This window comes from Salvelinus sp. IW2-2015, linkage group LG8 (assembly GCF_002910315.2).
Source record: "Salvelinus sp. IW2-2015 linkage group LG8, ASM291031v2, whole genome shotgun sequence".
Classification (NCBI taxonomy): Eukaryota; Metazoa; Chordata; class Actinopteri; order Salmoniformes; family Salmonidae; genus Salvelinus; species Salvelinus sp. IW2-2015.
In genome coordinates, this window is record NC_036848.1 from 26,202,959 (window position 1) to 26,220,140 (window position 17,182).

The 17,182-nt window shown below is 41.8% G+C and overlaps 1 protein-coding gene across 3 annotated transcripts in view; it reads right to left on the reverse strand.

Annotated features, from left to right (window-relative positions):
- LOC111967636 (ecto-NOX disulfide-thiol exchanger 2-like) overlaps positions 1-17,182 on the reverse strand; it is a 209,068-nt gene that overhangs the window by 108,797 nt on the left and 83,089 nt on the right. For all 3 annotated transcript variants that reach the window (XM_023992826.2, XM_070444824.1, XM_070444823.1), the window contains exon 2: positions 16,372-16,515. In XM_023992826.2, coding sequence (XP_023848594.1) covers positions 16,372-16,515 — 144 coding nt within the window. The remainder of the gene's footprint in view (positions 1-16,371; positions 16,516-17,182) is intronic.

The following is a 17,182-nucleotide window of genomic DNA, read 5'->3' on the forward strand; positions in this document are numbered from 1 at the left end:
ACTCAGGGGGAATGCTAACATGGTATAAATCTGAACTAATTAATTCAATCGAATTGATCAAAACAGGAGAATTCTTTATCTGGTTGAAAATCAACAAGGAGGCTATCTTTACAGATAAAAACATCTTCCTCTGTGCCACATATATTCCCCCCTCAGAATCACCCTACTTCAACAAAGAGAGCTTCTCCATTCTAGAGGGGGAGATTAGTCACTTTCAGGCCCAAGGCAACGTACTGGTCTGTGGAGACCTGAATGCTAGAACAGCAGAAGAACAAGACACTATGAACAGTCATGGGGATAAACACCTACCAGGAAGCAACAACCTTTCCCTCCCCACATACCCCCACAGAAACAACTATGACAAAGTGAAAAACAAAAACGGAGTACAGCTCCTGAAGCTCTGTCGAACACTGGGTCTGTACATAGTCAATGGCAGGCTGAGAGGAGACTCTTTTGGTAGGTACACCTACAGCTCATCCCTTGGCAGCAGCACTGTAGACTACTTCCTCACCGACCTAAACCCAGAGTCTCTCAGAGCATTCACAGTCAGCCCACTAACACCTCTCTCAGACCACAGTAAAATCACAGTGTATCTGAGAAGAGCAGAACCCAACCATGAAGCATCACGGCCCAATAAATTACATGGTACTAAACAGGCCTATAGATGGAGTGCAAACAGTAAAGACATCTACCAAAAAGCAATTCGTAGCCAAAAAATACAATCTCTCCTGGACAACTTTTTAGCCTTAACATTCTCCTTCAGCAATGAAGGTGTAAATTTGGCCGATAGGAACATAAACTTTATATTTGACAAATTAGCCTCCTTGGCTAATCTAAAGAAGCATAAGAGCAAACCAAAAATAACAGATAATGAGAAATGGTTTGATAATGATTGCAAAAATCTAAGAAAGTCATTGAGAAATATATCTAATCAAAAACACAGAGAACCAGACAACAAAAATATACGCCTTCAATATGGGGAAACACTGAAGCAATACAAACGCACCCTAAGAACAAAAAAGGAACAGCACATTAGAAATCAGCTGGATGGAATTGAGGAATCCATAGAATCAAACCACTTCTGGGAGAATTGGAATAAATTAAACAAACCTCATCATGTGGAATTGGCTATCCAAAAGGGGGATAAGTGGAGAAATCACTTTACAAACCTCTACAGCAATATAACAAAGAGCCCAGAACAAAAAGATATACAAGAAAAATTACAAATCCTTGAATGAGCAGTCAAAGACTATCAGAATCCTGTGGATACCCCAATTACAGAAGAAGAATTATTGGAAAAACTATGCACTCTCCAACCCAAAAGGCCTGTGGTGCTGATGGTATTTTAAATGAAATGATCAAATATACAGACCACAAATTCAAATTGGCTATACTCAAACTCTTCAACATTATCCTCACTGCAGGTATTTTACCCGATATTTGGAACCAGGGATTGATCACACCAATCTATAAAAATGGAGACAAATTTGACCCAAATAATTACAGAGGAATTTGCGTTAACAGCAACCTGGGGAAAATTCTCTGCAGTATTATAAATAGCAGACTACATCAATTCCTTGACGAACATAACTGAGCAGAAGCCAGATTGGATTTCTAAAAGACTTTCGTACAACAGACCACATTTACACCCTCCACACTCGAATTGATAAACAAGTTAACCAAAACAAAGGCAAAATCTACTCYTGTTTTGTAGATTTCAAGAAAGCATTTGATTCAATTTGGCACAAAGGTCTTTTTTATAAACTAATGGAAAGTGATATTGGAGGGAAAACATATGATTTTATTAAATCAATGTACACTAAAAACAAATGTGCGGTTAAAATTGGCAACAAGCAAACAGACTTCTTCTCTCAGGGGCGGGGAGTGAAACAGGGCTGCCCAATAAGTCCAACATTATTTAACATCTACATTAATGAATTGGCAAAAACATTAGAAGAATCGGCAGCACCTGGTATCACCCTACACAACACTGAAATTAAGTGTCTGCTATTTGCAGATGACCTGGTGCTGCTGTCTTCCACTAAAGAGGGGTTATAGCAGCACCTAGATCGTCTTCACAGGTTCTGTCAGACCTGGGCTCTGACCGTTAACCTAAACAAAAACAAATATAATGATATTCCAAAAAAGGTCCGGAAATAAGGATGACAAATATAAATTCTATTTGGACACAGTTCTATTAGAACACACCAAAAACGACACATATCTAGGACTAAATATCAGCAACACAGGTAGCTTTCACATGGCTGTGAATGAGCTGAGAGACAAAGCAAGAAGAGCATTCTATGCCATTATAAGGAACATCAAAATCGAAATTCCAATTAGAATCTGGCTCAAAATTTTTCAATCAGTTATAGAACCAATTGCTCTATATGGCAGTGAAGTATGGGGTCCACTCTCTAATAATGAATTTACTAAATGGGACAAACATCCAATTGAAATATTGCATGCAGGGTTTTGCAAGACTGTATTGCAAGTACAAAGAAAAACTCAAAATAACGCATGTAGGGCAGAATTGGGCCAATACCCCCTCCTCATTTGAATAGAAAAAAGAGCCATCAAATTTTACAACCATATAAAAACAAGTGACCCCAAAACATTCCATCACACAGCTCTACAATGTCAAGAGATGAAACCAGAGAAAGGTCCTCTCAGCCAGCTGGTTCTGAGGCTCAGTTCACCAACCCAAACCAACCCCATAGAGCCTCAGGACAGCCCTCAGAAAATCTGGCCCAACCAAATCATCACAAAACAAAAATAAAAATATATCACCTATTGGAAAGACACCACAAAAAATCAAAGTAAACTTAAATGCTATTTGGCTCTAAACAGACAGTACATGGTGGCAGACTATCTGACCACTGTGACTGATAGAAAACTGAGGAAAACTTTGACTAGGTACAGACTCAGTGAGCACAGTCTGGCTATAGAGACCCGTCGTCACAGACAAACCTGGCTGCCCAGAGAAACAGCTTGCCACTCGGCCCAGGGAGAGTAGAGACAGAAGCTGCATTCCTATTACACTGTGACAAATACTCAACCTAGAGAATATTTATTTCCCAAAATTATAATTCAATACAAAGAATTTGAATCTATAAAAGATGAAAAAAAACTAATATATTGGGTGAAAAGCCAAAATGCGCAGTTTGGCAGCCAAATATGTGTCCTCCTGCCACAGCCTGAGGGACAGCCAGTGAAAAGTGCAAAGTAATGTTGATAATATTTCATGTGTCTTTCTCAGTCATTGTTGAGACTGGTCTACTACAGTTGCTTTAATGTATTGTTGTTCTGATAATATTGTTGTTGTAGTTGTGTGTTAATGGTAATCCATGTCCACTACTACTATTATTATTGCTGTTGGTCCCACCATTTATTTATATATAAATATATTTGTATATATATATACAAATATTTGATTATTTTTCGATATGTATACTTTGACAATGTAAGTAATAAAGAACTTGCCATGTCAATAAATTGAATTGAATTGAATTGAGTGAGACAGAGAGAGAGAGAGACAGAGAGAGAAGAGAGAGAATAGAGAGAACAGAAAGAGTCAGAGAGGCAGAGAAGAGACAGAGAGAGACAGAGACAGAGAGAGAGACAAGAGAGACAGAAGACAGAGAGAGAGTCAGAGAGAGACAGAGAGAAGAGAGACGGGAGACAGAGAGACAAGAGACAAAGACGAAGAGAAAGAGAAGAAGAGACGAAGAGAGAGAGAGAGAGAGAGAGAGTCAGAGAGAGAGAGAGAGAAAGAGGACCACAGGGTCCCTTTTGATGCTTGTGCTGCTGCGAGCATGGTGCTGAGTTAAAAGGGGGATTCCTATATCACATGTTGCCTCTTATGGAGATGATTGATGTGGTGGGAGAGAGAGGCAGAATGAGATAGCGTAAGAGAGAGATGTTGAAATATTCCTGAGTCAGGTCTTCCACACGTCTTCATCCGTAAACCAGACACAGTCTATAGTTCAGTGTAGCACTGCCTTTTTCTTGTACCAGTCAAAGGCTTCCTTTTTTAAATGTCTCCAACAAGAGCTGATATCACAGCGGAGGTGACAGTGGAGCCGGCGCTGGACCTCAGATAGCTCTGCACTTTGATTAAACGAGGCCACAGAAAGCCTGGGGTCCTTCCTGTTGTACTGAGACTCTGGAGCCACAGTTTGGCCCACTTAGGCACAAAGCGAAAGACGGGAGATGCATTATTCAACAGGCTGGCCAGGCGGCCTATCAGAGAGCGTTATTACCAGCTGGCCTATCAGAGAGACTGTTAGTTACTCCTCTTGTATTTGGATGGCGTCTCAGACAGAGGTGTAAATCCTACATCGGCTGTCTTAATGAAGAAGGTTGGGATAAAACACCTCAACAACCTTTGGATTGTAAATTGAACTCTGTGATCCCTCAAATCTCAGACTGCTTTCTGGGTAACAGGAATAGTCCCTTGCTAGGAGGAAGTGGCAGATTCCATTTCACGCCAAAGGAGGGGGTCTGAATTATTGCTGGAGAGCAGAGGGGGAATGGAATTGGATATTATGTTAAGATGAAAACCCACTCACAGAAGGATGTGGATAAACATTACAAACCTTTCCTTACAGTCAGACTATAGCATTTCTCAGTTTCTTTCATCTCTTGAGTTTCTTGCTTACAGCTCCCTTTTTTCTCTCCCTTTCTTGACTCTTTTTAAACCAAAAACAGCTGGACTTGACTGGTCTACTTTATATCAGTGTTTTTGGTCATGAACTGGGACTAGGAGTGTTTGTATTATGTTGAGTGTAACAAAGTATAGCAGGGCAGGGAAGCTACCAGTATCCCGGTACTCATTAGTATCCTGGCAAGGAAACAAAACATGAATCGGATGTAACTTCTACAGAAGTTAAATCACTGACTTGTAATCCAGAGTCACATGTATTTATTTTCCAAGCTATAGCACACAATATTTTACATACTTAAAGAATTTGATCTGCTTCATGTTTCCATGAAGCTGGGCTGAGCAGAGAGGTAATAATGTTACAGTAAAAGATTGTAACGACAAATTGCCTAAAACAATTCAAAACAGCAGAGGGAGCACCCCCTATCAAAGGGACAGCAGTGGAGAAGGTGGACAAACTGAAATGGTCCACCCACACAGACAGCGTGGTGAAGACGGCGCAACAGCGCCTCTTCAACCTCAGGAGGCTGAAGAAATTTGGCTTGTCACCCAAAACCCTGACTAACTTTTACAGATGCACAATCGAGAGCATCCAGTCGGGCTGTATCACAGCCTGGTACGGCAACTGCACCGCCCTAAACCGCAAGGCTCTCCAGAGGGTGGTGCGGTCTGCACAACGCATCACCGGGGGCAAACGACCTGCCCTCCATGACACCTACAGCACCCATTGTCACAGGAAGGCCAAAAAGATCATCAAGGACAACAACCACCCGAGCCACTGCCTGTTCACCCCGCTACCATCTAGAAGGTGAGGTCAGTACAGGTGCATCAAAGCTGGGACCGAGAGACTGAAAAACAGCTTCTATCTCAAGGCCATCAGACTGCTGCCTACTTTGAGACCCAATCACTGGCCACTTTAATAAATGGACCACTAGTCACTTTATACAATGCCACTCTAAATAGTGTCATTTTAATAATGTTTACATATCTTACATTACTCATATCACATGTATATACTGTATTTTATACCATCTATTTATACCATCTACCTTGACTATGCTGCTCGGCCATCGCTCATCCATATACTTACATGTACATATTCTTTCACCCCTTTAGATGTGTGTGTATTAGGTAGTTGTTGGGGAATTGTTAGTTTACTTTTTAGATATTACTGCACTGTCAGAACTAGAAGCACAAGCATTTTGCTACACTCACATTAACATCTGCTAACCCTGTGTATGTGACAATTAAACATTGATTTGATTTGTCACTCACATTGCCTTCCAACAGACTTCTCCAATGGTTCAAAATGTTTTGCTTGTTATGCAATTATGATTAAAGTACAACCCATTTTTACCACTTTCGTAAAGCTAAAAGCACAAGCTGCCTCAAGTAAGAAACAATTATGGCTTTTAATCTGTGACAGATATGGTCTTCTATACAGAGGCATGTGAAATGATTAAATAAACTTCACTTACAAATGATTCCATACCAAAATCGTATCGCAAAGTGGTGCAGCATGTACAAACTAAAAAAGTTTGGAATCAAATCAAAAAAGAACATGTCTCTCCTACAACAGCACTGCAGGGAGAGACAGCATTAACTCTATCTGAGCTGATAGAATTCAGTCAATTCCTGTGGGGCTGCTATATTTTCCAGGGTGATAGATCGAGGAGAAACTCATCACACAGAGCTAATTGTTCATCTTCCCTCAAGTGTGTTGTGTCCGGGTGGCTAAAAACACTGGCAGCTGTTTCCTCTGTTCTAGTAGAAAACAAAATTGGGATTACGAGCCCCCTCTACCTTCAGATAAGTGACAATGCACAGCAGCAAACGTTAGCCTCAGCATTAGAAAGACATTCTGTACACAAAGTACTGAAATGACTGCTACCTTTAGAAAGGACAGAAGCCATTTTGTTCATTTAGACTGAAGTCCGTATCCTCTGGCAATTTGACTTCCTCAGGTCCCATATTTGATGTATTCAGGACGGAGAGAAGTGCTGCATGCTGCACCAGAGCCCTGGCAGTCCAGAGGAGGGATGGCATGTGCTGAGAGGAAGAAGAAAGCACTGACGGGACTTGGACAGGAGATGGAAGGAGAGAGAAGGATCAAAGAGGAGGAGGGGGGAAGGAGCCCTGGTTCCCTCCTCCTCTAATGAATCCATCACTGGTACAGGTGGAGGAGAAGAAGGCTGGGGTCGGAGTGTTCCATGACCAAAGGGATTACCTTTCTGATCCAAATGTTGTTTGAATGTTTTATAAATTATGTTTATATGAATGTTAAGCTGGAGTATTGAATATGAAAGGGCATTGACCAGGACAGGCTTTGTCTTCCTCTGTAGAAACACGTTCGTCTACTATACAGTACTGAATGTGTCCGTCCCAAATGGCATCCTATTCCCTATTTAGTGCACTAACTTTGACAAGAGCCCTATGGGCTAAATCAAAAGTAGTGCACTAAAGGGAATAGGGTGCAGATGACATCAATCGGAAATGGATCATTGAACTGGATTTACAAGGTGTCATATATTAGTTCCACATACAGTCTCTCGATTACGAGCCATGAAAGACATTGGTTTATGCTGTCACACACAAATGGTGCCCACTGTGGCTGGGTGGGTTATTTCAATAAAGAGACGGTGGCAGACTATAAAGCAGTACCCTGGTGTGTGCCTGTGTATATACCATGTAGACTAAACACAACCATGTCTTATTTCCAGCCATCAGCCAGTGTTAGTCCTATAATCCTGAATGTGACTCGATGCCCTCACTGTCACAGAGACCATAATATCCTGCTGTAGCTCTGAGAGAAGTGCTTAGGGCCTGGCTTTAGGTAAGCCAAGATATCATTCTCTATTATCTTTACAGAGCAATGCATCTTCATGTAGGCCTACTTCAAACACAGATCAGCTCTGACAGGGTAGGTAGCCACACCTTATTTATCTCCTTTTAAAAACAGCACATGCCCTGCCAACATTCGTATAAAGAGAGTGACCCAAGTGAACACAGAGCCGTAACTTGAAAGTTCATGCAAATGCCTCGGACATGAGTGCGTGGAGGTCCGAGTAACGCAGAGGATCTTAAGTTTTTAAGGCTGTGGCATAGTGACCATTGTGTCAGCAGAACCAGAGCAGAGGAGATCCGTCACAGGGAGTGGAGAGAACGGGACCTGGGTCTCACACACTCCAACCAACAATGACAAACAGCCCTCAGCAGATCCATTACACTGTTTGAAGATTGTATGGAGAAGGCTACTGATCTTTAGAGAATGTACATAAAGACCCAGCGCAGTCAAAATGCAGTTTCCCTGTGTTTTATTGCAACATGAAACTAACATTGTAAAATGTTTGAAAAAACGCGAAAAAACTGTGTTATTTCCTGATAGTTGCTGATTGAAAATACAATCTACGGAGGATATTCTAATCGACAGACATCAATCACCATGAAGTGAATTGGTTAATAGACCAATAACAAAGAGAGTTCCAAACCTCTCTTCTAATAATAGCTCGTTCTCCCCTTCCCACTCAGACCACTCCCAGACAGTCCTATCAAAATTATTGTTTAATAAATAGTTTTTGGAAAAAGCTACTTAATTGTTACCCAGAAATGATTTGATATTATGATTTGATATTGATATAAAAACAGGGAAAACAGGTGATCGTTCAGAGAAAAAGCAGCTTTAAACAGCAGCTCAGCCACTCGAGGTCTTACATTAGTAGCTCACATTAGAGCACAGGAGACAGGGAGACACACTGAACATGTGTTTGCAGCACTGACATACAGTAAGGTATTCAGGCAACAATGTTTCCACAGACAACAAGGACGAATGCACTCATTCAAACACAAATTCATAGCCACACACATGCAATATTGTGTACATAAAATAAACTTTTTTTTCTGTATCTCTCAAACACACTATTGTCATCCATGCAGGCACCGCTGTGATCCTTTGCTCCTTGCTACCCTTGACACCAACACCTGTCTGTTGCGAGCTGCCACTCTCTGTTCCTGTCTCAATACTAGGAGGAGAGAACAACCCTGCTGCTGTATCATTCTACTGTTCAGCTCCTCTGCACGTACCTTCCACACCCTGGGAATCAAAATGTATTCAGCACTGCTCTGCTAATACTCGCTAAAGGTTAATGCACACGGGATTGGATTGGAGAAGGCTAAATTCACATCTGCTATTTGCAGTATCAGTGCCTTTTTTTCACACATTAACATTTTATGGATTTCATTCATTCCACAAATATGATAGTAATGTGATTTATTGCTGTTGTAAAAGGCCTGACATAGACATGGCTTTTGAGGAGCAGATGTTTTTGATTCAAGTCAATATTGTTGTCAGGGCAAAAGCCTTGATGTAGAAGGTGGTTGAAATACATTCAACAAAAGTCACCAACAGTTTGATTTATCCCATGTCAAAAGATACTCCCAATAACAGGAAGCCTGAGTGTACCTGTGAAGGAGCGAAGCTCATTGATGATGTCACTTCCCTGAAAATACAGTAGGTGTCAAATCAAATCAAATGTTATTGGTCACATACACATGGCGAGCAGATGTTAATGTGAGTGTAGCGAAATGCTTGTGCTTCTGGTTCCGACAGTGCAGTAATATCTAACAAGTGATCTAATAATTCCTCAACAACTACCTAATACACACAATACCAAAATGGTTGAATGAGAATATGTACATATAAATATATGGATGAGCGATGGCCGAGAGGCATAGGCAAGGTGCAATAGATGGTATGAAATACAGTATATACTGTATTCAGGCTTTTATTTTGAATGGAGGTACGTCACTCGCCGTGGAAGTCGAAGAAGGCGTCCTCTGGCAGCGGGGGTCTCCATGGAGATGACACAGACCAGAAACAGCTTTGCCGCCCTGGATCCAGAGGTTCCGGCGCCTTCGTCCGTGGTGGCTTCCCAATCAAGATCGGATCCGGAGGTACCTGCGTCTTCGTCCTCGGTTCGGTCTCCCTCTCCAGTGGCTTCTACCTCGGGTTCAGATCCTCGGAGCTCCCAGCCTCACCAGACCGTGAGGCTGCCTGAGAGACCGGCCCATTCAACATCACCAGCTGTCATCATAGGCAGCTCTATGGTAAGAAACATCTCGGTCCCCAAGGCAAAATCTCTGTGCTACACAGGAGCACGAGTACAGGACATAACAAGGCTGCTTCTGACTGTTCTACCACAGATGCCGGGAGCTGACACTGTCACAGTCCATGTGGGCTCAAACGACATCAGGAGGGCTAGCTTGGAACATTTGAAAATTGATATTAAAGAACTGATTTTAGCATTAAAAAGACTCTAAAAAAACAGGCAATAATTTCAGGTCCAGTACCATCGTTGGGCTGCGGGTGTAAAAGATTCAGAAGACTGCTGGCATTACACATCTGGCTAAAAGACTACTGTAGCTCTGCTGGAGTCACTTTTATTGATAACTTTGACACCTTCTGGAAACAGAAGATACTGTAATTATCCAAATTATCTTGGCTCCTGGACTCTGTCCACGCATTTCAAGGCTGCGTTGAAACAATGACTGGTAAATGATCCAAGACCAGCTCAGTTAATCCCTACCATTGTGACAATGAGTTGTCATAATGTTGCATCAAATGTACGTGATCTTAGGGGCATTGGCAAACACAATGTAAGTAATTTATGTACCCCTAATTGCACCGAGTACATCTGTTTATATTACAGCTATTGTAAGCAGTAATCATGAGCCTATAAACCAGAGTTACACTGTTAGCACTGAGGCAGTGTGCAATAGTAGGAAGACCACTTTAGGCAGCTCACCCTGCACTATCAGCTCCAATGTAAATAACATGAGTAAGTCTACCCCTAATAAGCTTCCCAGTAAAGCATTAAAAACAATCAAGCAACCCAGAAAAGTGCTAAACATAGCCCATATTAACATATGTAGCCTAATAAACAAGGTCCATGAAGTCAATAACTTGCTTGTAAGAGATGACATACATATTCTCTGAAACTCACTTAGATAATGCCTTTGATGTTACAGTGGTATCAATACGTGGTTATAACATCTACCGAAAAGACAGAAATGCCAACAGAGGCAGTGTTGCAGTCTATATTCAGAACCACATTCCTGTAAAGCTTAGAGACGATCTAATGTTAAATACTGTTGAAGTAATATGGCTACAGGTTCATCTGCCTCACCTAAAGCCCATTTTTGGGGGACGCTGCTATAGACCACCAAGTGCAAACAGTCAGTATCTGGATAATATGTGTGAAATGCTTGATAACGTATGTGATATCAACAGAGAAGTATACTTCTGTGTGATTTAAATATTGACTGGCTATCATCAAGCTGCCCACTCAGGAATAAACTTCATACTGTAACCAGTGCCTGCAACCTGGATCAGGTTGTCAGTCAACCTACCAGGGTAGTTACAAACAGCACAGGAATTAAATCATCAACAGGTATTGATCACATCTTTACTAACGCTGCAGATATTTGCTTTAAAACAGTATCCAAATCCATAGGATGTAGTGATCACAATATAATAGCCATATCTAGGAAAACCAAAGTTCCAAAGGCTGGGCCTAATATAGTGTATAAGAGGTCATACATTAAGTTTTGCTGTGATTCATATGTTGATGATGTAAAGAATATTTGCTGGTCTGTGGTGTGTAATGAGGAGCAACAAGACGCTGCACTTGATCCATTTATGAAACTATTTATTCCAGTTACTAATAAGCACGCACCCATTAAGAAAATGACTGTACAAACTATTAAATCCCCTCGGATTGACGAGGAATTGAAAAATGGTATGGTTGAGAGGGATGTGGCAAAAGGTATGGCAAATAAGTCTGGCTTCACAACCGATTGGCAAATGCACTGCAAGTTAAGAAATCATGTGACTAAACTAAATCAAAAGAAACAAAGATAAATTACATTAAGAATGACAGGGGCGGCAGCGTAGCCTAGTGGTTAGAGCATTGGACTAGTAACCGAAACGCTATAAATACAAATACAAAATACAAATGATGAGTAATGTAAGATATGTAAACATTATTTAGTGGCATTGTATAAAGTGACTAGTGATCCCTTTGTTAAAGTGGCCAGTGATTGGGTCTCAATGTAGGCAGCAGCCTCTCTGAGTTAGGGATTGCTGTTTAGCAGTCTGATGGCCTTGAGATATAAGCTGTTTTTCAGTCTCTCGGTCCCAGCTTTGATGCACCTGTGCTGACTGCGCCTTCTGGATGATAGCGGGGTTAACAGGTAGTGGCTCAGGTGGTTGTTGTCTTTGATGATCTTTTTTGCCTTCCTGTGACATCGGATGCTATAGATGTCATGGAGGGCAGGTAGTGATGCGTTGTGCACACCGCACCACCCTCTGGATAGGCATGCGGGTGAGGGCGGAGCAGTTGCCATACCAGGCTGTGATATAGGATACTCTCGATTGTGCATCTGTAAAAGTTAGTCAGGGTTTTGGGTGACAAGCCAAATTTCTTTAGCCTCCTGAGGTTGAAGAGGCGCTGTTGCGCCTTCTTCACCACGCTGTCTGTGTGGGTGGACCATTTCAGTTGGTCGTTGATGTGTACGCCGAGGAATTTTAAACTTTCCACTTTATCCACTGCTGTCTCTTCGATGTGGATAGGGGGGTGCTCCCTCTGCTGTTTCCTGAAGTCCGTGTTGAATGCTGAGGTGTAGTAGTAGTAGTCAATGAACAGCATTCTTACATAGGTATTCTCTTGTCTCTTGTCCAGATGGGATAGGGCAGTGTGTAGTGTGATGGCGACTGCATCTCTGTGGACCTGTTAGGGCGGTATGCAAACTGAAGTGGGACTAGGGTGATCCTTGACTAACCTCTCAAAGCACTTCATGATGACAGAAGTGAGTGCTACGGGACGGTAGTCATTTATTTCAGTTATCTTGGGTACAGGAACAATGATGGCCATGTTGAAGCATGTGGGGACAGCAGACTGGGATAGGGAGTGATTGAATTTGTCCATAAACATACCAGCCAGCTGATTTGTGCATGCTCTGAGGATGCGGCTAGGGATGCTGTCTGGGCCAGTAGCCTTGCGAGGGTTAAAACGTTTAAATGTTTTACTAACGTCGGCCACGGAGAAGGAGAGGGGGGCGCAATTCTTGTTAGCGGGCCGCGACGGTGGCACTGTATTATCCTCAAAGCGGGCAAAGAAGGTGTTTAGTTTGTTTGGAAGCGTGACCTCGGTGTCCGTGACGTGGCTGATTTTCTTTTGTAGTCTGGGATTTCCTGTAGACCCTGCCACATACGTCTCATGTCTGAGCCGTTGAATTGCAACTCCACTTTGTCCCTATACCGGCATTTTGCTTGTTTGATTGCCTTGCGGAGGGAATAACTACATTGTTCATATTGTAGTGGTGGTGGTTCGCGCATTCAGTTTTGCGCGAATGCCGCCATCCATCCGCGGTTTCTGGTTAGGGTAGGTTTTAATAGTCACAGCGGGTACAACATCTCCAATGCACTTCTTTACAAATTCACTCACCGAGTCAGCATATAGGTCAATGTTATTCTCTGAGCCTGACCGGAACATATCCCAGTCCGCATGATCAAAACAATCGTGAAGCGTGGATTCCGATTGGTCAGACCAGCGTTGAATGGTTCTCGTCACTGGTACATCCTGTTTGAGTTTCTGCCTATAACGCGTTAGGAGCAAGACGGCGTTGTGGTAGGACTTGCCGAAGGAAGGGCTTTGCATGTATCGCGGAAGTTAGATTAGCAGTGGTCGAGGGTATTGCCCATGCGCGTAGTGCAATCAACATGCTGATAGAATTTAGGTAGCCTTGTTCTCAAATTTGCGTTGTTAAAATCCCCAGCTACAATAAATGCAGTGAACTACTGTTCATTTTGATTGTATGAAAATAATTCACCAACACCATTCTAGCTTATCCTCTGCATCCACAACAGCTATACAATATAAGTATGCTATCTTGGTCTTTTGTGGGCTGGTTGGTTATATAAAAGACAGCATGAAGAATAGTCATGGTGCGTGTATGGAGGACTGTAAACGAATCTTAGCGTGTTTGCTAATGAAAGCAAGCTAATGTGCTGAAATATTCAGTGACTCCATTCTACCTGGCCCAAGGCAAAGACATAATACTGAATTCACATTTCCTGTCATACCTTCCTAAATAGGTCACAATAAGCCAACATTTTGCTGGGTATTCTCTAACAAAGTGCTGAGTGGGCAGACTTCCCTTTGCACTTTAACTTTCCAGACGTTTCGAGGGTTGACTTGTTAATATTGTCATCATAACAACTAAAAGTATTTAGTTAATTACATGAATTACAAGGTGTTGAATGGACATGAATGCAGTTGTTTCTTTCTAGCTGTGGCTACTAATACAGTGGCAAAGCCATTCTCACTAAAGACTTCATTATTCATTTACTTTGCTAAACAGTTGCAGTGTCTGTTAAGTCAAATGGACACCCATTAGCGCTCTGAGATAGCCATTCTGCTGCTTGTTTGAGCCATTTAGAAGTTTTGTGGTTTGAACTAACACATGGAGTAAACATTCTGTTATCAACACGGTTTGGTTCTTGGGAACATTTTGCTCCCAAAATGATCTCCCCCCCCCCCCCCCACCAGAGGAACAGTGTTCCTGAATGTATGTGTTTCTAGGTCTAATGAATTGCCATTAACGACTGTAAATCCACATGGCTGGTAACTTTTCCCGAGCTGCATCTCCTCTCCTCAGAGAGCTGGAAGACTTGACAGTGTCTCGTGATGCTAGTGAACATTGAAGCCACTAAATAAACCCAGCTCCAGATGCTGCAGATTGGCACCATTGTGCAGGTTTCCCATCAGAGAGCAGAATGATGTAACACAGCAATAATATACATAATGCCAATGTTATGGAAGGCTGTTGGAGACTAGAGCTGTTGTTAACGGTATGCCATCATTACCTAATGTTCTGTTGCTAAGCAGGGGCACATAGAGCCACTTCTGAGGTTTTGTGAGGTGTGACTGCTGTCTAAACCGGCACACAGCGCAAGGTTTTAGTGTGATTAGTCTGTCCTTAAAAACACCATACTCTGATTAGTCACTCTCCATCTATGACTCTCTCTACTGCTAAGATTCTGTAAAAGAATGAGTGGTCATATTAGATTTGCGTGCAGAGTCTTTGATCTAAATCTCTGACTGGTTGTAGTCAAACAGTCAGACAGATTTAACATTCTATTTTTAGCATAGCCAATCAGCCTACTATTTAGAACGCAATTACCGGTATTTGGAAATGGCCACTCACACAGGTTTTCACTATGACCAGTACTTAATGTGAGCTGATATTCTATTGTGTCTCTCTGTGGTTTGGGTATATTTACAAGACAATACTGACACTATCTGTTATTCACTCACTCAATAGGCCTATAGCCTACACAGTACACCCACTGAAATCCCACAGAAATCCAACGGAGGTCTTCAAGTTCTGTTAGATGACAGACTGAAATTTACAAAAATGATACATAACCATAACATCTGATTGTTTGTTTGTCTTTGTAAGTGAACTTCGGATAAACTCTCTGCTTCAAAATCTCAAAATAACCAATTTATGGGGACACAATGTCAAGTCCATAGAAATAAAATATATTTCTATGGTCTGGTCAACCGGTCTATGAATTACACAATTAAGACCTAAACATGCATTGACATGCAGCAGACTAGAGAGCATATACTGACGCAAGAGTGAAAATGTTTATAAACTGTAGTGCTTTACATTTTAAGTTGTAAATGTGTCTGCAACTTTGTGTGCTGCTATTTTGGCCAGGTCTCGTAAAAGAGAGTGTTAATCTCAATGAGACTAACCCGGTCAAATAAAATAAAAGAGCATTGAAGTGTATTCATTCGACTCAGGTTATTTGCTCTGTGGCTCTACTCAATTTCAGTGCATCCGTGAATAGACAGTGTAACATTGTTCTGCATAAACACTCAACGTCTATTACGTACACATCTAGCATGTCCTTTGTACCTGTAATCTAAACCTACTCAAGGTCTTCAGGTCTAGTTCTGAGTTGGTAATGATACATAATAATGAGATGAAATGAACAGACATGAATGAGTGAGAACTCAAACTCACTAAGGTCATTTATTTAAAATTGTGCACCAAGACAAATGGTAAAAAGAGTGATTCATAACACTGACAATTAATCCCGACTAATTAAGGTCACCAAGACAGCAGAGAACATACAGCAACACCTCTGGCTTAAGGCCCTCTTCATTCTACTTGTCATAATGCCATTAATTAGAGATGCGTTCCTTAATTAGAATGCACACAGTCACAGATTTAAAAGTAAGTGTAATTTAGTAATGAACAGTCAACAAGCGAAAGAGGGCACACACACACACACACACACACACACACATTGTTTTCCGTGCGACAGGTAACTCACTCCGTGACAGAAACCTGAAGGCACCTCTGTGCTTTGATTGGCAGGTGCTGTTGGCATGGTAGCAGCCAGCCTAAGGTGTGAGAGCTGCAATCATAGCAGCGCAGAATCCTGTGGCTTTAGACAGATGGCCCTGACCTCCACAGGACTAACTGGCAATAAGCCCCTCAGGATGGAAAACATGAAAGCGCCTCTACCAAGTTTCTACCTCACTTTAAATTACTCCCTCAGTCACAGGCTCACAGTATCCAATGCATTGGTACTACTGATGTACAATTGTGTCAATTATCATAGTTTTTTATTGTACCTGGAGGTAGGCTGGGTCTCTTCCTCTTATTGCGGTTCTCAGCTCCGTTTTCCAGAGGACAGTCTGATACCAGTGGCCCGTTGGAGTTGCTGAACTGCAGGGGCTCGTTGTTGGAAGACGGGTCAAAGGATAGCGGGTTCAGTCCTGAAACACACAGAAACACAACAAGTAGCCATGTTAAACCAGATGAGCCATGAGTTATAGATACTATTGTGTAACTCATTCACAATATATCCAATCCAGTGCAGAGTACATGTAGGCTACAAACTATTTAATACTGTATGTGAAGGAGAGAGACCACAAGGAGAGAAAAATGTATACCATACAGTGTTTGACTTCCGTTGCCGAAGTCAAAACTAAATAAAAACAGGCAAGACTGTGGAAATACAACTATATTCAACCATAAGTAAAACAAATGTTCCCTATTTAACAGTCAGGAGTTCAACAAACTAAAGAAGAAGGATTATCCCCTTTTAACGTTGTTTCAATTCTTCAAGGACATACATTAGAGACCCCTACAAGTGACAGTACAACAGTTGAAGTCGGAAGTTTACATACACCTTAGCCAAATACATTTAAACTCAGTTTCACAATTCCTAAAATGTTATCCTAGTGAATATTCCCTGTCTTAGGTCAGTTAGGATCACCACTTTATTTTTATTTATTTTTAATTTTACCCCCCTTTCTCCCCAATTCCGTGGTATCCAATTGCTAGTAATTACTATCTTGTCTCATCGCTACAACTCCCGTACGGGCTCGGGAGAGACGAAGGTGGAAAGCCATGCGTCCTCCAAAACACAACCCAACCAAG